This window comes from Saccopteryx leptura, chromosome 2 (genome assembly GCF_036850995.1).
Source record: "Saccopteryx leptura isolate mSacLep1 chromosome 2, mSacLep1_pri_phased_curated, whole genome shotgun sequence".
In the NCBI taxonomy this organism is placed as follows: Eukaryota; Metazoa; Chordata; class Mammalia; order Chiroptera; family Emballonuridae; genus Saccopteryx; species Saccopteryx leptura.
Genome location: NC_089504.1, coordinates 161,319,916 through 161,341,162, shown reverse-complemented (window position 1 = coordinate 161,341,162; position 21,247 = coordinate 161,319,916). Strand labels below are relative to the sequence as shown.

Here is a 21,247-nt window from a genome sequence, read left to right as displayed (position 1 = left end):
GCCCAAAGGACATATAAACATTAATCACATATACACTGAAGTAGTTACATAATACATCTGTGAAGGACTATGTTTTGTGGGGTGATGAGTGAAGAAGGAATTATCCAAGCTATATGTTAAGATAAAGTAGTTAGGATTTCTGAAGGTAAATGTTAGAACCTATTTCAGGTGAGGAAAAAAAGTTTCTATCACAATGTGCTGCTTGAACAAGTTCAGACAGTGGTCTGATCTGACAGAGGAGGGGGCTGTATATTTTGTATTCTAGAACCACTGCCATAAGGAAAAAGAAGGCTGGTTGGGTGTTGTTGACAAAGGACAAAGACCTCGGTCCTAAACCAAAGTCAAGGTAAAGGCACTCAAAAGTGGTTCTCAGCTGCTTTGAAAAAGCTTGGTAACTTTTCAAAAAGCTAAACATAAAACTACCATATGAACCAGCAATTCCATGCCCAAGAGAAATGAAAACATATATCCACATAACAATTAACACATGAAGGTTCAGCATTATTCATAATAGCCAAAAAGTAGAAACTGCTCCTCTTGCACTCTATTAAATGGCCACTGGTGGCTGCTGAGTGGGAGACAGATAACTGCTGCCCACATGAGGAAAGTCTCCCTGCCTCTCTGGGGGAGGGAGGGGGGTGTCAGTCAGTTTGACAACAAGTACATCCAGCCAACCAAGTCCATCACTTTGGAGCGCACCATCAACCTGTATCATCTCACCAATTACACTTTTGGTACAAAAGAGCCCCTCTATGAGGACAGCTCTGTTGCAGCCAGATTCCAATGCATGAGAGGAATCTGATAAAACTGGAATGAGGATAACTGCAGAATAACTGTAGAAGGGGTTCTGACTGTATATGAGCACTGGCTACCCCATCAGTTACTGCTACAGCTGGGAACAACTTTCTTCAAACTACCTGGTGGTGAACTTAACACAGAAGAAATGAGGTTGAAGAACTAAAACACTTAATGACATAGATACTAGGTCATCAAGATGGAGCCCTGCAAAACTAGGTCATTGATGACTACATTGGTAACTGGTGGGGACCAAATTTTGAACCTCCATGTATTCTTGCACATATTACAAAACCAAAGGAACATAAGTAGTTATTTCTGATCCACCCTCAAGGGAAAGCCTTGTTTGCAATCCCTAAAAATTAGAAGCTGGTGACCACACCATTGTCTGAATCGTGTAACGATACACCAGGACCCATCACTTCTAACCTCCCTCAGCTTTTGAGCAGGTTCAATTTTATACAAACTGAATTTATGTATAATGGAGAAGCAAAAAGAGCCATCTCTGTGAGCACAGCTCTATATAGTATAGAATAAATATGGCATAAAAGTCTTTTTTGTGTTAAGCTCCTTCCCAACCCCTAAACTGTCATGTGCTTTCTACTGTTTGGATAGCAAGTTGAGATGAAGAATTAAATAATGGTGTACACAAATGTGATGTTTAATTTGTTTTTGTTTATATTCATATATTTTTGTACATTAAAGGAAGTACATTTCAAAAAAAAAAAGGAGCTCTGGCCGGATACCTCAGCTGTTAGAGCATCATCCCGAAGCGCAGAGGCTGCTGGTGAGATCCCTGGCCAGGGCACTTCCAGGAACTGCTAGATGTTCCTGTCCCTGTCTGTCTCTCTCTCTTTTCCTCTCTCACTGAAATCAATAAAGAAACATTTAAAAATATATATAATTTGACTTAAATTTTTTTTAAATAAGTAGAAACAACCCCTATGTCCACCAACTGATAGATTTTTTTTATTTTTATTTTTTTACAGAGACAGAGAGAGAGTCAGAGAGAGTCAGAGAGAGGGATAGACAGGGACAGACAGACAGGAACGGAGAGAGATGAGAAGCATCAATCATCACAATCATCAGTTTTTCGTTGCAACACCTTAGTTGTTCATTGATTGCTTTCTCATATGTGCCTTGACCGCGGGCCTTCAGCAGACCGAGTAACCACTTGCTCGAGCCAGTGACCTTGTGTCCAAGCTGGTGAGCTTTTGCTCAATCCAGATGAGCCCGTGCTCAAGCTGGCGACCTCGGGGTCTCGAACCTGGGTCTTCCACATCCCAGTCTGACGTTCTATCCACTGTGCCACCACTCGGTCAGGCTAAATAGATTTTTTTTTAAATGAGGTCCTGGCTGGTTAGCTCAGTCAGTTGGAGCATTGTCCCAAAACACCAAGGTTGCCCGTTCAATCCCTGGTCAGGGCACATAAAGGAAGTGATAAATGAATACACAACTAAGCGGAACAATAAATGAATGCTTCTCTCCCCTCCCCCTCTAAAATCAATCCATTAAAATATGAGGTATATCTATACAATGAAATATTATTCAATTCTCCCCAAAAGATGAAACACTGATACACACAAAACATAGATGGACTCTCAAAACATTATGCTAAGTAAAAGACACAAAAGGTCACACACATAGTGTATGATTCCATTTATATGAAATGTCCAGAACAGACAAATCCCTAGAGACAGTTAAATAGATTAGTAATTGCCAGGACCTGGGAAGGGGGAGAATATGGGATGACTGTTGATGATGATAAGGTTTCTTCTGGGGGCAAATAGAAATGCTCTGGAATTAGATAGTGGTGATAATTGCATAGCCTTCTGAATAGATGGAAAAACAGTGATGTGCACATTTTAAAAGGGTGAATTTTATGGTATGTATATATCTCACTCAATTTTTAAAGGGGGTTTCTCTGCATTCACAGCATTCTCTGCCATACATGTAAAGGACATGATGTAATTCCATTAGTAAAGGCAGCCTGCTACAGCAGGGACTGGTTCTGTGACTTTGACAATGACCATACTAAAAGAATCTTGAGAATCACTGTACTAAAGGGCCTTCAAGTCTCAAGATCAAAATAACAGGTGAAAGTCACTTTTTAGTGACAACATCAAGAACTGCCTTGAAGTGACAAAAAATATCTTTTTTTACTTTTTTTATTAAGTGAAAGACAAGGAGGCAGAGACAGACACCCTCATGTACCCCAACTGGGATCCATCCAGGAAGCCCCCTACCAGGCAGTGCTCTCCCCATCAGGGGCCGCTGCTCCACTGCTAGGCAACAGGGCTATTTTAGTGCCTGAGGCGAGGTCATGAAGCCATCCTCAGCTCTCTGAGCCAATCAGCCAGGGCTGCGGGAGGGGGAGGGAAAAGTGCGAGGGGGGAGAGAGAGAACTGGGAGGGGTAGAGAAGCAGATGGTCACTTCTCCTGTGTGCCCTGACGGTGAATCAAACCAGGGACTTTCACATGCCGGGCCAATGATCCACTGCTGAGCCAACAGGCCAGGGCAAGAAATATCTTAAGACAAAAAAAGATCATAGTGGTTTCTAAATCACAAAGAGATGACCAAAGCCTACCTAAGCTGGTGTGAAGATAAGGCTTTAGAAATTGTCTGAAGGAAGAAAGGACAGCAGGATTTTCATTCCCTAGCATCAGCTAAGCACAGAAAAAGAATTTTTTAAAAATGAATAAAAAGGCAATGAGGATTACATTCAACAATAAAAAACACTATAAGAAAGATGACACCAGCCACAGGGCATAAAATATATTTATCAATACTGGTTGGCATATACAGTTACCAACTTACATATGGATCACATTTCAAATGTTTATAAATGATCATTTTGAACACATTTTCCTAGAGAAATAATTTTTGAAAAAGTAATTAAGTTTGAAAATGGCCTACAATAATGTATAATAATTTGTTATTATTTATATTTTCCTAGCTGAAATCCAGTATACCAGAAGCCATTCTTCACACATCAGAGTCCCACCAAGAGAAATCCCCCTCCAATCTGTTGCCAGCACCACCTCAGCAGCACAGAAGAGGCTGGCTTCCTACTCCTCATGCAGGTAGGGCCAAAGAAGAATCATTTGCTATCCAGAGCTGTAATCAAAATGGAGTTCTGCTATGGCAGTTTTACATATGGGAGAGTCTTAAGTCAGATAGTTGAATTTCAGAGGCTGCTTGTATTCTGTTTGACAACATTCTTATGATGGGAAACTGACACTCAGACAATTAAAGGTATTCAGTGCACGCTGATAAATTTATCCCCATTATTAAGTAACAGAGACCTCATCATGTCCAGCGGGTACAATGGAACATCTGTCCTGCGTATACTACACATACAGCAGTTCAAAAATGCTGGCAAGGAAAAAAGTGGGGAGAAAAAGTGTGGAAAGAAAAAAATTCAATCTCACAAAATCTGCTTGAATCTGTAAGGGCACAATAGATAGTACCCCCCTTCCCCCTTCTTTGTCCCACTTCTGTAAAAGCACAATAGATAGTACCCCCCTTCCCCCTTCTTTGTCCCACTTCTGTAAAAGCACAATAGATGGTACCTTCTCTTTGTCCCATCCCTCTTGAAATACCTTTCTGATGAGATCTCCCCAGGCTTCTAAGAGTCAAACAAAATGCTGTCATCTTTGAGAGGCTTAAGGTTTCCTGAAAACCTTAAGCAGTTGGGAGCTTCCATTTCTGTGTTCCAACAGCACCTTGTATTAATTATTATAGTGCTTATTAAATTGCTGGTTTATTTACATGTTTGTTTCCCCAGTAGATAGTTCCTCAAGTAATGGAATATTTTATTCATCTTTGCAAACCCAATACCTTGAACAGTACTTGGTACAAAGAAGGGTCCAACAAATATTTGTTGAATTTCTTCAAGTGTTAGAAGAAACAGTAAAAGTAATAATCAAATCCCAGAAAGAATTAATTTCCCAGTCTTGCAAGAAAATGGGACCTAAGCACTCTAAGTGGCCTAAACAGTGGGTCTGAATGCACTGATGCCTAAGGCAGATAAATTCAACAGGCAGTAGACAAGAAGTGCAAGGTAAACACTGTGCTTTTCCATTTTCATCACATTTTTTAAAGGTTATAAGGAATACTCCTTATTGGGCATACAAAATCCCCAGTGATGGGTATTACCACATGTTGTATTTGGCATTCTGATATTCAAATATATAGTTCAAACTGAACCTGTATACAGGGTTCAACAGTAATCAAAAGAAAAACTATTATATTCCTTTGGGGAAATAAAGGGTTCCAACCAAGTTCTAGTTAGTTAAGGAACCAAAACTGAATGGAAGCTCCTATGCAGATTTAATCAGAAGAGCACCTTGTGCTAGCCATCAAATGAGTGGTTCACAGGAGTGGGAACAAGCACTAGTTCCTAACTCCCAACATCTTAAGAGATAAATATGAAGAAATGTTAAGGTAATATAAGACATGTTAGGTAAAGTAGCTAATAAGTCTTTGTGAGTTACCTAACTTCTTTCTGACAGGTGATGAGAACCCACATTAAAGTATGAGGCTAAGAAATATGGAAATACAGCACCTGACAAGGCAGTGGCACAGTGGATAGAGTGTCGGACTGGGACGCAGAGGACCCAGGTTCGAAACCCTGAGGTCGCCATCTTGAGCACAGGCTCATCCAGCTTGAGCCCAAGGTTACTGGCTTGAGCAAGGGATCGCTCAATCTGCTGTAGCCTCCCCCCCAAGACACATATGAGAAAGCAATCAGTAAACAAGCAATCAACGAACAACTAAGATGCCACAATGAAGAACTGATGCTTCTCATCTCTCTCCCTTCCTGTCTGTCTGTCCCTCTCTCTGACTCTGTCAAAAAAAAAAAAAAAATATGGAAGTATACCATGGCCTCAAGCAAAATTTGTTTTAGTAGTTTTTACATAATCATGTAAAAACATTACATTTTATATTCATAATTTTTACTTACTTAAATTATAATACCAGAAAAGACCCTAAAAATTACCAATTCAAACTCACTAATCTTATAAATAAGGAAACCAAAGTCTCTGGGAGCAAATGACTCAAGGTCATACTGGTAACCAGAGGGAGAATGTGAACTCGACCTCAGGTCTCTAGTGTGATTTAGAGTTCTTTTCATGTCTTAACATATTTTATAAGAATTTGCTCCTACACACACGTGTGTGTGTATCTGTAGATATACACATAGATGTGTGTATATGTATATATACACACTTACATATCAACATATGTACTTTTGTAGCACTTGGAAGAACCAGGCTGTTCAGAAATGGACTAAAACAAGTACACCAGTTGATTGAAAAGACTAGCCCTGTGATAAGGCATTCATGCTTTCTGAATGAGCTACCAAAAACCAACTCTAGACGTCTATATTTATATTTATTTTAACATATTATTTGAAGCACAATGGTTAAGAGAATGAGCTCTACAGTAAGAGACCTGCTTGTAATCCTCTAATTCCAGCTCTGATACTTAAATAGTCCTGTAACCATGGACAAATTTATTTAACTTTTCTAAACCTCAGTTTTCCTCCTCTGCAAAACTGTTAGGAAAAAAACAAACTGACTTGATATGGTACTTGGGAAGATTAAATAGAGGAGAAATGTAAAGGACTCTGCCCAGGACCTCGTACTTACACAATAAGTTAGCTATTATTCATTGCCTACTAATCTGTTTCCCACAAAAGTACCCCAACAAAAGTTTTCTATATATTTAAAACACACACACACAATTATATATCTATTCTTTTGAACATAGAGTATACTATGCTCAGTATAGTAGCATCTAAGAATTCTATTCAAGAAAACTTTTGCTTTTCTTTTTTGGAGATCAAACTCATCCCAAATTGATTTTTAAATTCTAAAAATGTCCAGTACCTATAATGAGAGCTGAGAATTTAAAAACACAAATTCTTTTCTGCTTCTCACAGATTCCTACTCATTGGAACAAAATAAGTTTGGTTGCCTAAATTCTGCAAAGAAACACAATTGACTCAGAAAGAAAATGAATCCCCCTGCTTCTTCAGACATAAAGGACACTATCTCATTTATGATAGTAGGAACAAATTATTTCCAAGATTTATTGCGTATTTATTTTTTTAATTCTATTAGAATCTGAAACTATCACAGCTATAAAAAGCCCTTCCCCACATATGTAATCATGCCTCAAATAAAGTATTTCTTCCTCTACTACATTCCTAAAATGCCGAGTTTATCATAAGTGCAGTATATTAGCAGGATAGTATTACTAATTCTTTAACTCAAAGAAATTATCTTTAGAGCTGTTTATTTCCTAATACTTAATTTAAGAAGCTAACATCTCTCATCTCAATTCTTAGTAATCATTCATGTTCTATGATGCTCACTGGACAACTGAAAGGATACATTTACATACATTCATTTCAATTGTCAAGTTTGTCTGAACAAAACTTATTTCATTTTACTGTAAATATCAGAACTCTTTTTGAAGGTGCTACACTGTACGAGTTCTTAAGAATACTCTAAAATTTCAATTACAGAATATATCATTTAATTTTAAAGTTAATCAATATTAGAAAAATTATTTGATCATCTTTTTATAAAAAAATTAAACACCTACATATTTTATTTTATCAGGACTAACATGCATTAAATTACATTTCACTGACATAAGTTCAGAAACACTTCATAAATACAATGCAGTATTGTACCAGAGTGAGATTATAAAAAAAAAAGCTAAACCAGAAAGTATTCTCTCTAGAAAACAAACACTGTTTTAAGTAATTTCAAAACTCTCTTCACATTTGATTCATTTTCTTTTATTATTCATTTTTAGAGAGGAGAGAGAGAGAAAGATAGAGAGGGAGAGAGGAGAGAGAGACAGAGAGAGAGAAGAGGGGAGGAGCTGGAAGCATCAACTCCCATATGTGCCTTGACCAGGCAAGCCCAGGGTTTTGAACCTGCGACCTCAGCATTTCCAGGTCGACGCTTTATCCACTGCGCCACCACAGGTCAGGCTGATTCATTTTTTTAAATGTTCATCCTATAACAAAATTATTAAATGTTGCCTGGTAAACACCAAAGAATTATAAATAAAAAGTTATTTTTTTCCAAACTGCAATGCTACTTTTCAGCTATCACAAACGACTAAGAAATGTTCATACACTACACATCCAGTTATTTTTAAATCGTATAATTCTTCTAAAATTGTCCTTAGCCTATATTAAAACCCAACCATGAGATACAAAATGTGGTTAAAAGTACCTCTTGATAATATAGTATATTCTATTTTTTAAATAAAATAAAACTAAAGTTAATAAAACTGCAGATTTTATTAGCTTAAATTGTTATTTTATAAAAACAGTACTGGCTTCTCTCAGGGAGATTAAAAATAAAGTCACCACAGTCTTATAAAACAAATGACAGACTGGTCAAATATACAATGTCTAATTTTATGAGGTTGAGGATTTTATGAATATGCCCAAAATTACATAATATTGGAGGATGAAAAGATGGTGTAAGGCTTTTAAAAATACTGTATGGTAAGTTAACAAGGATAATTTTAAAAATGTTATTACAGAGTAATACTTCAATGTGAAACATAATTAAACATATTTCCAGACACTGATTTCTCAAATGTCGCCAGACAAACCACTGAGCCGAAAGTTCTTTTCAATACATACAGCACCCAGTGTCCCGAGTTTTCAAATCCTTACCTTTTGCAGTTATCTATACTGTTTTACTGCTGCAAAAAAGCACTAAAATGCACATTCCAAATAAATTAGAATTACTATATTAGTCTTAGAGTGCATTTTAAGAATTTTAGAAGGATATATCAGTAAACCAAAGAAAAAAGTGTTTAATAAATACACACTTCCTCTTCCAATATCCAGAATACTAAAGTAGTTATAAATATGGCTTCCCTCCACACACCCCCAGGTAACTTACTTCAGCTTTATGAATAGTTTCGTTTTTTAGTGCTAATATAATTCTGAACATATCCTCCTTACCCAATTTTGAAAAAAAAAAAAAGCAATTGTTTTAATTGTTAAATAGCAGCTAACCAAACTAACAGAGACGGTCAAATGAAGCTACTTTGTTTATATAATAAAATGTAAAAATTATATAATAAGCTTTGATATTGTCTTTCCAGCAATTTTCTCCAATGTCAAAGGCAACAGACAACATCCGTTTTTACATGAGGAAAACAAGGAGTTTATAATTAAATACATTTTCTCCTCAACTAAGAATTGCCTTCTCTTTTGTCAATATTACAAGACATCTGACAAAGGAAAAATGATGAACACTTCACCTGCCTGTTTAAGAAACTAAACTGGGAGCATTACCAGTCATAGACTTAATTAAGTTATTTCTAGGAAAGAATATTTAAAGCAAAAAGACTATTAAAGTTCATTGCCAGCTGCTAAAGTTAGGGGGAAACTGCTACACAAGCCCTATTTGCCACTCGCCTTTTTCATCCACTACCCACCCTGCACCAAACCCCCCATTGTTCTATCTAAAACTCACAGCTAATGATATCTAAATAGCAACTGATACATTCATTTATGTTGCCGATTATCACTACGAGGAACTCTTCAGACTGAATTTACCTGCTGCTCTTTTTTTTCCCCCAAATAAAATCCAAATTTGAGAATAAATCAACCACAAACTGGTGGAGGAAAGAATCGCTATTTCCCTTCCAGAGTGGTGGATGTCACTGTAGGAGCAGGTGAGGAAATCCCCAGAAGTTTACCATAATAAATCGACTACCCACACACACAAGAAAATGATTTAAACTGACGTTTCATAAGGATTTTTTTTTAATCTAGTACCGAAACCCTTGAAAAGTATACAGCCCATGGGGTAGAGGGTCATTTCCCCGATGAGCCACCGAAATAGAAGGCAGAGGCGGCGGCACGCAGGATTCAGTGCGGGCTAGGACCCCCGCACAGCACTTCCTCCCCAAACCCGGCTGGCAGGGGCAGCAGCGGGCGCCCAGGGAGTGGGAAGGCGGCACGCCGGCGCCCCGCTCCCCTCCCGGCTACCTGCCCGGGCCTGCGGGAGCGCCGCGCAGCGCGGACACCCGCACACGCACACACACTCACCCATCTTTCCTCTTGGCTTTGTAGACGTGACCGTAAGTGCCTCGGCCAACTTTGCAGCCCTCGTATTCAAACAGGTCCTCGACCCGCTCCCGCTCGCTGCTAAGCTTCACTTTAAAGTCATAGTCCATTGTCACAGCCTCCGAGGCCGGGGAGCTGGGGTCGGGGGGCCGGGGGACAGGGGTGGGGACCGGGGAAGCGCCGGCAGCCGCAGCCCCCGGGAGCCCGCCCGCTCTACACCCGGCGGCCGCAGCACCAGCCCGGCTGATGCAGCAGGAGCAGAAGGAGGCCCCGCGAAAGCGCCGGGGACATCCAGGGGGCGGCGGAGCAGAGGCCGCCCGGGGGCGGGGAGGGCCGGGGAGATGCCCCCGGACGAAGGGGAGCGCAGGGACGCGGCTGGGGGTGGGGAGCGGGTGTCTCTGCCCTTGTCCCCGCTGGCTCCCGGGGTGCCGGCTCTCCTGCTCCCTCTGGCCGCAAGTCCTGCCCCCGCAGAGGGGAGCGGCAGGGCGGCCACCGCGGGGTCCCTTCCCCTCAAACGCACACTCACGACTCACCCTCTCTCACAGGCACGCTCACACTCACTCATTCACTCACTCACTCTCCCATGCACTCAAACAGAAAGGCAACCCCGCACAACAGCCGGTACCTCCTCAGGGAGAGGAGGAGGGAGGGGACAGGCGAAACACGGCCGCGGCTGTCGCAAAAGCGTCGCGAAGGCTCGGCTCTGTCCGACCCTCCCTGCAGCTTCTCCGCGGCGGCTGTCAGCCCACACGCCGGAGCTGGCACCCCGAGGACCATGTGGAGAAAGCTGGGTAGCTGCTGCCCACAGCTGCCGCCAAACGCACCACGTGGACCATCCCGACGGTAGCCAGAGCCCGAGACTACAATGCCCACAATGCACGAGCAGCCCATGACTCTGCCCCACACAGTGGAGCTATAGAGAACGTTGCGTGATGGGATTAGTAGTCCAAGATGAAAAAGTTTCGATCACTTGGGGGAAAAATTTTATTACAACGGCTATTATTAGTGTCTGTTTTGGGCTATAAACTTAAGCAAAGAAAGCCGTGTCTGAGGGAGACTAGTTTGTATAAGAATCACATTTTGTGCCCCTTCCGAACTTCAGATTTCAAAGGTCATTTTCATTAAAAAAAAAAAAAAAAAAGTCTATATAGTTGTGAACAGCTCATGAACTGTCACTTGTATTCTTGTCGTTCACTATGTGATAAGGGCTTCACAATGGTACATATCACAAACTTCAATAAAAATTAAACAGTGACGAGCGTCCATGCTAATCCTAAATAGTGTGACGTGTTACTCTTGTGACAGATGATCAACAAACAAATGCTTCCTTCCCATCCATTCAGAGGGGACATTATTTGAGTATGATCTGAAGTTGTGCGTGTAAGAAAAGCAATATTTAGTCATGATGACAGCAGTGGATCTAAATCCATAGAAATTTATTAATCATTTTAAGTTAGGGGAGGTGCCAGCTGGAAGAGTCCCAATATCTTGAAAATAATCTCTCATTTTGTCTCAACTTTCTTTTTAGATATCTATTTTTTTTATTTTATATTAATTTTACATTTGTATTTATTTTACAGTTGCTACCGTTTCCCATAAAACTCACCACTCCCCAAATCACATATAATCTCTCCTCTTTTAAACCCCTGTAACACTTTTTTCACCTTTCCTGTGGTATTCAAATTCTGTCTTTTATTTCCTCTCTCTTGAGAGATTATAAATTTCTATAGAAAATCGTATTTGCATCCTCCATAACATTGTTGAATTAATGATTAAGCACGTTTATTTCAAAAGTATCCATGTACAGATGAGGACAATGATGCCATTTTATGAAAAATCCTCATAAATATTATTTTCTTATATAAATTCCCTTGGAGAAAATACTGAGCTCACCTCTGATTTAAATGAAGTTGTTTTTACCTAGTACATTAAATCTCATTTCCTGTGACTGGTTAGGTGGGCCTGGATGAAAATCTTCTTTGCCATTTATTAGCAATGTGTCTTTGGACCTGCAGTTCCTCTCTTTGTGGAATGCACAACAAAGGTAAACTTTCATAACTGAGATGCTATATGTTTCTATTCAGTGATATAAATTGGGTGAGTCTCTAGAAGGACTGTTTCCTTCCCATTAAGAAAAACATTTTTCCTAAATATGGATTTAGAATAGACCTTTCTGAAAAATACAATTTGTGTTTCTTGAAGGACGTGTCCTGTTGGCCAAGAATTAACTCATAGATCTTGAGAACCCAAAGCTCCACACTGGAGGAAAAGTTGTGAAGAAGCCAGGAACTGGGCTTGGCTCTGCACTGTGTACTCCTACCCCTTCCACATCTTCTGCACCACCTACATGTGATATTCCCAAACGCTGAAGGCCCCAGACTTCTTTAAATATATAAATATTTTGATTACTGGTTTGACTCAATCCACTGTGTGGATGAAGGTAAGAGTTCTCCCTAAAGAAACGGAGTTTTTTAAAGTAAAAATTGTTTACATTTAAGATGTACAACATGATGTTTTGATATACATATACATAGTGAAATTATTCCTATAGTCAGACGAATTAAGAGTGTTTATTGTCAATAATCCTGGGACAGGAAAGGAAGCTGGCCTGGGATTAGGACATAGAAAAGCCTGCTTCCCTCTCTAAAGCTAGGGTGAGAGTTAAGGGGTCTGGACTGCAGATTGGAGAAGTACGGTGGAGAGCTAAGGAGGAGATAGTTGCTAAGGGCCCCTTACAGGGAAACTTGGCTAATGTGTTAGGGGCAGTAATATCTATTTTAGGTTTTTCTTTTCTGTGCAGTAATTTCCTTCTGTTATGACCAAGCTATCAACCTAGTCTTACCTGTGGAGCCTGTATCCATTCTTTCATGGGGAAAGGAATGAGTAGCATCCAGAGATTCAATTATGAAAAGTAAAAAGTGGCCTGTGGAACCAAACCAATGAGCTAGGAAGGACTCATGAAACACATTAGTATTCCAAAACTTGAGGAATGTGAACCATTTTTAGAATAGACTTCCCGTAGATTGAAGGATAAGGGCTGAGACTCATTTGAATGAATTAAACATAGCAGAGACATGGACATATCATTTCAGTTTGATGTTCAACCTCAAACCATACTGATATCACATGTCATTTTGCTCCATGATGATCACCAGTGACATTATAGAATCTATGGCCTTCATTGGCCTATGTTCCAAACTGCACAAATAGTGTTCATGAATCTTTTCATTAAAAGTGGTTTGGTTTAGCCCTGGCCGGTTGGCTCAGCGGTAGAGCGTCGGCCTAGCGTGCGGAGGACCCGGGTTCAATTCCCGGCCAGGGCACATAGGAGAAGCGCCCATTTGCTTCTCCACCCCTCCGCCGCGCTTTCCTCTCTGTCTCTCTCTTCCCCTCCCGCAGCCGAGGCTCCATTGGAGCAAAGATGGCCCGGGCGCTGGGGATGGCTCTGTGGCCTCTGCCCCAGGCGATGGAGTGGCTCTGGTCGCAACATGGCGACGCCCAGGATGGGCAGAGCATCGCCCCCTGGTGGGCAGAGCGTCGCCCCCTGGTGGGCGTGCCGGGTGGATCCCGGTCGGGCGCATGCGGGAGTCTGTCTGACTGTCTCTCCCTGTTTCCAGCTTCAGAAAAATGAAAAAACAAAAACAAACAAAAAAAAAAAAAAAAAAAAAAAAAGTGGTTTGGTTTACATTCTAAATTTAACTTCTCCATTCTTAACATGCTCCCAAACACCAGCCCCACATTCCAACTGCTACCTGGTCAGAAGGGGATAGTATGAAATTTTCTGAAACTGAACATATCATGTTGTGCAATTCCTGTGAATAGCAATACCAGCAGACAGACATGCTGTTGTTTCACTGCCAACCCCACAAGTTCAGTCCTTCCTTAGCTATGCATTGTCCCTCATACTCATAGCCAAGTATACCTTTGTCTGCAATATTCTTAGGGGCTGGATGCTTCCTCACAGCATCTCTGACCTTTGCATTTCTACCCATCCTCTAAGCTTCAGCTCAGAAGCCTAAGTTAGGCATGAAGCCTTTCTTGGTTCTTACAACTGAAAATTACCTTTCTTTACCAGGACCTCCTACATCATTTCTGGCACCCTTGCATTTTATTAGTAACTTACATAAAAACATCACAAGTTCCTTGTATTTTAGTCATTTACTTTATGCACTTAAAAAAATCTGTACTTTAGCCTGACCAGGTGGTAACACAGTGGATAGAGCAAAGCACTGGAACATGGAGGACCCAGGTTCAAAACCTTGAGGTCACCAGCTTGAGCACGGGCTCATCTGGCTTGAGCGTGGAGTTGGTAGCTTGAGTGTGGAGTTGGTGGCCTGAGTGTGGGATCATAGACATGACCCCACAGTTGCTTGCTTGAGCCTAAGGACGCTGGCTTGAACAAGGGGTCATTTGCTCTGCTGTAGCCCCCCAGTCAAGGCACATATGAGAAAGCAACCAATGAACAACTAAGGTGCCACAACAAAGAACTGATGCTTCTCATCTCTCTCCCTTTCTGTCTGTCTGTCCCTATCTTTCCCTCTCTCTGACTCTCTCTGTCTGTCAAAAAAAAATCTGCACTTTAATAAATGCCGAATAACTGAGTCTCTGATTTATGCATCTCTGTGTCTCCTACAGTGCCCAACACATAGTTTGCATAATTATATTCAAATAGAATGTGTTTAACCAAATTAATTTCTATAAGGGTTGAAATGTACTTTAATATTAATAAAGGGGGAGATAGTCATTTTAGAGCAGTTAACATCTTGCCTCTAAATGTGTACTTTTTGTAGCACACAGAGGATTAAGTACTTCATGATATTTTAATGCAAATACCCAAGTGATTCTTCTGAGCTGATCATGTCTTCTCTCTACAACTTTTAATTCAGTGTTCTCAGTATCAAAGTGTGCCTTAAATGGGAAGCATATAACCTCCCATTCTGAAGGTGAAATGTTTATTATATTTATTATCAAAAGTGCATATTAAGCATTTACATCTGAATGCAGTATTAGACACAAGAAAAAACAAGTTAGGTCAATCAACACTCTAGCCTTTTTTAATTTTTTGAAGAAAATATTAATGCAAAACATTTCTCAACTAACTCTATAAGCATCCAGAATATAATTTAGACTTAGAAAAAACAAGAAACAAAAATGCTCCAAAAATAGCTTTCTTTTTCGCCCGTTCATCATGTGTCATTTGTTCTTATAGACTCATTTCCTCCACATGACTGGAAACATAGCCACTAGCAGTTACTGAATTTGATGTCAGACAATGCCTGTCATTGCAGCAGAATTGACTCTGTTTCTACATCCCAGTCCTGAAAATTTCAGGAATGGCTCTGGTCCAGTTAGGTGAGGGGCCCATCTTGGACCAATGCAATGTGGTCATGCAAGCAGAGTCAGATGAGTAAGCGCCTTCATTCAGGAGGATGAGAAAGATGGGGGTAGAGCATTTGTAAGAGAAGGGGAGTGCTGTGAAGGAAAGGAAACAGGCAGTGTGATGGAAAGTGGACAGAGAGGAGAATACTTTAAATTGGGTGGATGATGAAGGACTTTCTGAGGTGATGATGCTTAAATTGAGGCCTGAATTTAGATAAGGAGCAAAACCTGCTAAGGTCAGGGAACAGAGTAATCCAGGTGGATCAGATGGACAGTAAGTGCAAAAGCGTTAAGCTGGGAACCAAGAAGCAGAAAGAAGCTTGTGTGATAAAAGTGTCATGAATAAGAGAGGAAGTTGTGTGTCATGAAGACAAATAGGTAGTCAGGGAGCAGATTATATAGGGCCTTTTAGACCATAGTAAGAGGCATGGATTTAATTTTTAAGACAATAAACTACCATTGAAAGTTTTTGAGGAGCCTGACCTGTGGTGGCGCAGTGGATAAAGCGTTGACCTGGAATGCTGAGGTTGTCGGTTCAAAACCCTGGGCTTGCCCGGTCAAGGTACATATGGGAGTTGAAGCTTCCTGCTCCTCCCCCTTCTCTCTCTCTCTCTCTCTCTCTCTCTCTCTCTCTCTCTCTCAATCTCTCTCTCTCTCTCCTCTAAAATGAATAAATAAATAAAAATAATTTTAAAAAAAGTTTTTGAGGAGAGTAACCAGATATAATTTTTGCTTTAAGAAGAATATCCTGGCTACAATGTTAACAATGGATTGTAGGAGACAAGATTGAGAGTAGACAAATTCATACATACATATGGGATTTACTGATTGTTGGATGGGAAGTAAAGGAAGGAAGGAGTCAAGAGGACTCCTGAGGACCTTGTCAGTTATGAGGTGGAGAAAACTTTGAGGACCAAGTTTAGGAGAAAAAAGTAAGAACTCCATTTTGGACATGTCAAACATTAGATGTCTCAGACAACTAAGTGAACGTAACTAGTGAGCAAGGGAATATGGGAATCTAGAGCTTAAAAGAAAGATCATGACTAGAGATAAAAATTTGTAAATCACCAGCCATAAGGCTTGATTATATCACCTACAAAGTATGTTATAAGGGGGAAAAGAAGAGATTTCTGAGCACCTCTAGCACTCAGGGCTGAATAAAGGACAAACCAGAACAAGAGTATGAGAGGAGGTGATCAGAGGTTATTTGGGAATTTAGGGAATGTGACATTACAAAAGCCAAGGGAAGAACATGTTTTGAAAACAGGGGTTGGGGGGATATTTAATATTAGTAAGTGCTGCCAAGAAGTCAAGCAAAATAAAGGTTGTAGTGTTTAATTTATCACAGTGTTTCCCAACTTCTTTTAAAACTCTACCCCCACCATTAGGGATTATTTTTAGACCTTTTGCTCCTATTTGTCTACCCCTATGAAATGTTAATACCACAAATATACTATATATTTGATTATGTACTGTAGCACTTGGGAGGACCAAAAGCCACTATAATACCTACTAATTCTTTGGCCCTTTAAGAACCAACTTTTGACCCCTTGTGGGTTATATCAGTCCAATGAGAACAAATGATTTATCGATATACAGGTCATTATAGACACTAAAAGTGGTTTTGGTGGTGAAGTGGGGGTTAAATCAGTCTGCATTGGATTGAAGGGTAAGTTTGAATTAAGCTAATAGAACAATAAGTGTTAGATAAATTTATAGCAGAATGGTTAAGAGAATTGATTCTGTGGCCATTCAGTCTAGCTTTGTACCCGAACCTGTAATGAGGCAAACTGTTTTGCTTTCTTGTGTCTAAGTGTCCTCATTTGTAAAACTGCAATAGGAAGAGTAACTATCTCATGGGATAGTTGTGATAGGTAAGGGAATTAATAATATAGGTAGAGGCCCTGGCTGGTTGGCTCAGTGGTAGAGCGTCGGCCTGGCGTGCAGGAGTCCCGGGTTTGATTCCCAGCCAGGGCACACAGGAGAAGCACCCATCTGCTTCTCCACCCCTCCCCCTCTCCTTCCTCTGTCTCTCTGTTCCCCTCCTGCAGCCAAGGCTCCATTGGAGCAAAGTTTGCCCGGGTGCTGAGGATGGTTCTGTGGCCTCTGCCTCAGGCGCTAGAATGGCTCTGATTGCGGCAGAGCGACGCCCCAAGATGGGCAAAGCATCGCCCCCTGGTGGGTGTGCCAGGTGGATCCCGGTCGGGCGCATGCGGGAGTCTGTCTGACTGCCTCCCTGTTTCTGGCTTTGGAAAAATACAAAAATAATAATAATAATAATATAGGTAGAGTATTTGGAATTGTGTCCAGCATATGTAAATATTCTATACATGTTAGCTATTATGCTCATTCATAGTGTTGGCTGTACCAAAGAGATGAAAGATAGAACCTACAGCATCAAAACTATTGCTTGAAGTGAATATGGGACTAAAGGAAGTTTTATTAGTCAGAAGAGACTGGAGATATTTTATTGTTGATTATATGGAACCAGTTACAGGGGAGATCTTGAGGAGAATATGTAGTTCTGCACCCCTAAAAGAGCAAGAGAGAATGGACCAGAGCATAAGTGGAAGCCTTGTACTTAAGCATCTCTTCTGTGATTAACATGCAAGAAGGAGAAAAGAATTACTACCATATATATACACTTCTGCCCTATAATCAACTCTACAATGTAGGGCATAATACAATGATTTATTATTTCTCATAATTCCCTAGGTCAGCTGGGCTCAACTGAGTGGTTCTGCTGGTCTCACCTGAAGTTACACACATGGCTGCAGGCAGTTGTTGGACTGGAGCTGTAGGGTCTAAGATGACCTTATTTCTATGTCTATAGCCTTGGTTCTAGCTCTTGGCTGGGACTCTCCACGTGGTCTTTTCCATTCAGCAGTCAAGCTCAAACTTCCTTACACCATGTGGGTGTGCTCTAAGAGGGCAAAGGTGCAAGCTTAAGGTCTCTGAGACCTGGGCTCTAGAACTTACACCACATCACTTCCACCATATTCTGTCAGTTAAAGCAAGACACAAGAGCAGCCCAGATATAAAGAGTTGACAAGTAGAGTCCACTTCTTAATAGTACAAAGTGTAAAATATTGTGGCCGTGTTTTTATAATCTACCCAAATATGGATACATATGCATCAGTGGATTTGGTGAAAGTCCTTTTCAAATGGCTTTGGTTTTCTCTAGACGTGAAAAGAGAAGTTGGCTGGCTCTGATGAGGAGACTGAGGGGAAGATAAGAAGCAATTGCCGCATGGCTGAAAAAGCCCACAGGTTATAACAATCTCCAGGTAGAATGAGGATGAGCTGGCAGGGTTTCACAGTAAGACTTCTAGCCAACATCAAAGGCTCATTTGCAGGTGCAGCCATGCATGTATATCAATATTCACCCGTCCTATTGTGAGCTTTTCATCACCAGTCCACAATACCCCAGGTGGAGGCCAAGGCAAAGAGATGTTGGATTCATCCCAAGTTAGGACCTCACCAGCTGGGGATGATAAAAAGATGAGGCAAGTGGGGGTTATGATTATTGGGAGTAGAGTAGTTAGAATGACCACGACATTTAAGCTGGGTAAAGAAGAAAGGGAGGACAGGTCTTCCCCTTTTATATCATAACACTAGCTTGAACTTTTTTAATCTAATTTTTTGTGAGATAATTTAAAAAATAAATACCTACCCTTGCACCTTTAATATCTGTGCATGGCAGCAAAATCTTCTCATCAAATACATACTAAGTAAAAAGGATAGCTGAAAAATAATATCAGTAGCAGGTTAAAAATGATTTCTTATTTTCTAAGCTAATAGACTTCCATTACTAGGACTAATAAGGTCATCCCGAACTGAAAACCTCTCACATTAGTTGTTGATTAATTCTGCTATCATGTTCTGTAATTATTAAGAATTTACTTCTTTAGGCCTTGGCCTGTTAGCACAGTGGTAGAGCGTGGGCCTGGCATGTGGATGTCCCAGGTTCGATTCCCGGTCAGGGCACACAGGACATGTATTGATATGCTCATCCACCCCTCCTCTCTCGTTTCTCTGTCTCTGTCTCTCTCTCTCTCTTTCTCTCTTCTCTTCCCCAACTCGCTTGATTGGAGCAAGTTGGCCCCTGGCACTGAGGATGGCTCCATGACCTCAGCCTCAGGCACTAAAAAATGGCTCTGGTTGCAATGGAGCAAGGGCCCCAAATGGGCAGAACATCGCCCCCTAGTGGCCTTGCCAGGTGTATCCCAGTCGGGGCACATGCAGGAGTCTCTCTGCCTCCCTTCCTCTCACTAAAGTAAAAAAAAAAAAAAATTTACCTTTTTTGTCTGACCAGGTGGTGGCAGAGTGGATAGAGCATCAACCTGGGACGCTGACGACCCAGATTCCAAACCCCAAGATTATAGGCTTGGGCACAGACTCATCTGGCTTGAGCATGGGATCATAGACACTGGCTTGAGCAAGGGGTCACTGGCTGGGCTGGTGCCCCCACCCAACCCCATCAAGGCAGGTATGAGAAGCAATCAATGAACAACTAAAGTGCCACAACTACATGTTGATATTTCTCACCTCTCTCCCTCCCTGTCTCTCTCTTTCTCTCTCTCTCTCTCTCTCTCTCTGGCTTAAAAAATACCTCTTTAAATTGATACACAGTACTACGTAATCTTGTTCTTCTTTTCCTTCATTGGACATCTTTTTCCTTGTATAAGCATATCACTTTTTTATTTTTCAGTTCAGAATGTTTTGGTGAACTGTACTGTGGTCCAAAGCTAAGTCTTTGCTGGCTGGTGCTTGTACTGACATGGGTCTCCTATGAGCCACATAGCTCTTTTTATATCGCACATTAACATGGTTAGGTCACCTCTACAACTACCTGATACTTGATACCCAAGGCTATTTGTTTTCATGCAACTCCATGCCCAGAAACTCTGGAATTTTTTCTCCCTTAGTAGCCCTCTCCCTTACCAGTCAATGTCAAGTTCCATCAGATATTGTTCTTTCTGCTCTCAAACCCTACATCTTGTTTAAATTTTTAAATGTTGTTTTATTGACATCATTCATCTACTCAAAAATCTATGTGACCTTTCATTACTTACAGCATAAATTTCAAATTATTTCACCTAATATTCCAGGCTCTGTAATAGCCTGACTATACTTTGATTTCTCTTCAGCTTGCATAAATCTTTTGCCTTTTACTTTAGCCAGACTTATGACAATACTTTAAGACGGCTTGCAATAGGAGCATTAGAATTAAAATAATTAGCTCCACATAGCTAAGTTTTCCACCATCTGAGCTCTTCTATATCTCTAACATCCTAATCAGTTTCTCATAGGTGCTTTCTATTCAATAAAACCAGGGTTCTCAAACTTGAATATCCATTGGAAATATCTGGGACTTACCCCAGCAATTCTGATATATTTGATCTGGGCTACAGCTGGGCATTGAGATTTTTAAAGCTCCTTGGTGATTCTAATGAGCATTCAAGGTTGAAAACCATTATGTTAGAACAAGTTTATTGATGCTCCCTAAGACATTCATCATTCTGCTCTTTTTTTCCCATTGACACTCCCCTTTTTTATTTTTTGTTTGTTTGTTTTAGGTGAGAAGAGAGGAGATAGTGAGACAGACTCCTACATGCACCCCAACCGGGATCTGCCAGGCAACCCCATCTGGGGCCAGTGCTTGAGTACCAAGCTATTTTTAGCACCTGAGGCTGATGTACTCCAATGGAGCCATACTCAGCTCCTGAGGCCACACTTGGACCAATTAAGCCACTAGCTACAGAAGTGGAAGAGGGAAAGTAGGGGGAGGGGAGAAGAAGCAGGTGTGGTCACTTCTCCTGTGTGCCCTGACTGGAAATTTAACCCAGGATATCCATACACTGGGCCAATGCTCTATCCATTAAGTCACTGGCCAGGGTGACACTCCCTTTTCTTCTTTACTTACATAAATCTTACCCACTCTTTGAGATCCA

At 40.8% G+C, this 21,247-nt stretch overlaps 1 protein-coding gene and 1 pseudogene across 3 annotated transcripts in view; one reads left to right on the top strand and one right to left on the bottom strand.

Moving 5' to 3' along the window:
* The window catches only part of LOC136395066 (cyclin-dependent kinase 8), a 164,413-nt gene extending 153,960 nt beyond the window's left edge, over positions 1-10,453 (bottom strand). For 2 of the 3 annotated variants that reach the window (XM_066369176.1, XM_066369177.1), the window contains exon 1: positions 9,897-10,071. In XM_066369176.1, coding sequence (XP_066225273.1) covers positions 9,897-10,024 — 128 coding nt within the window. In that variant the 5' untranslated portion in view covers positions 10,025-10,071. Of the gene's footprint in view, positions 1-9,896 lie in introns of all 3 variants that reach the window. The other variant, XM_066369178.1, reaches the window with a different exon arrangement.
* LOC136393924 (cleavage and polyadenylation specificity factor subunit 5 pseudogene) lies at positions 599-9,658 on the top strand (annotated as a pseudogene).
* Positions 10,454-21,247: the final 10,794 nt, after the last annotated feature.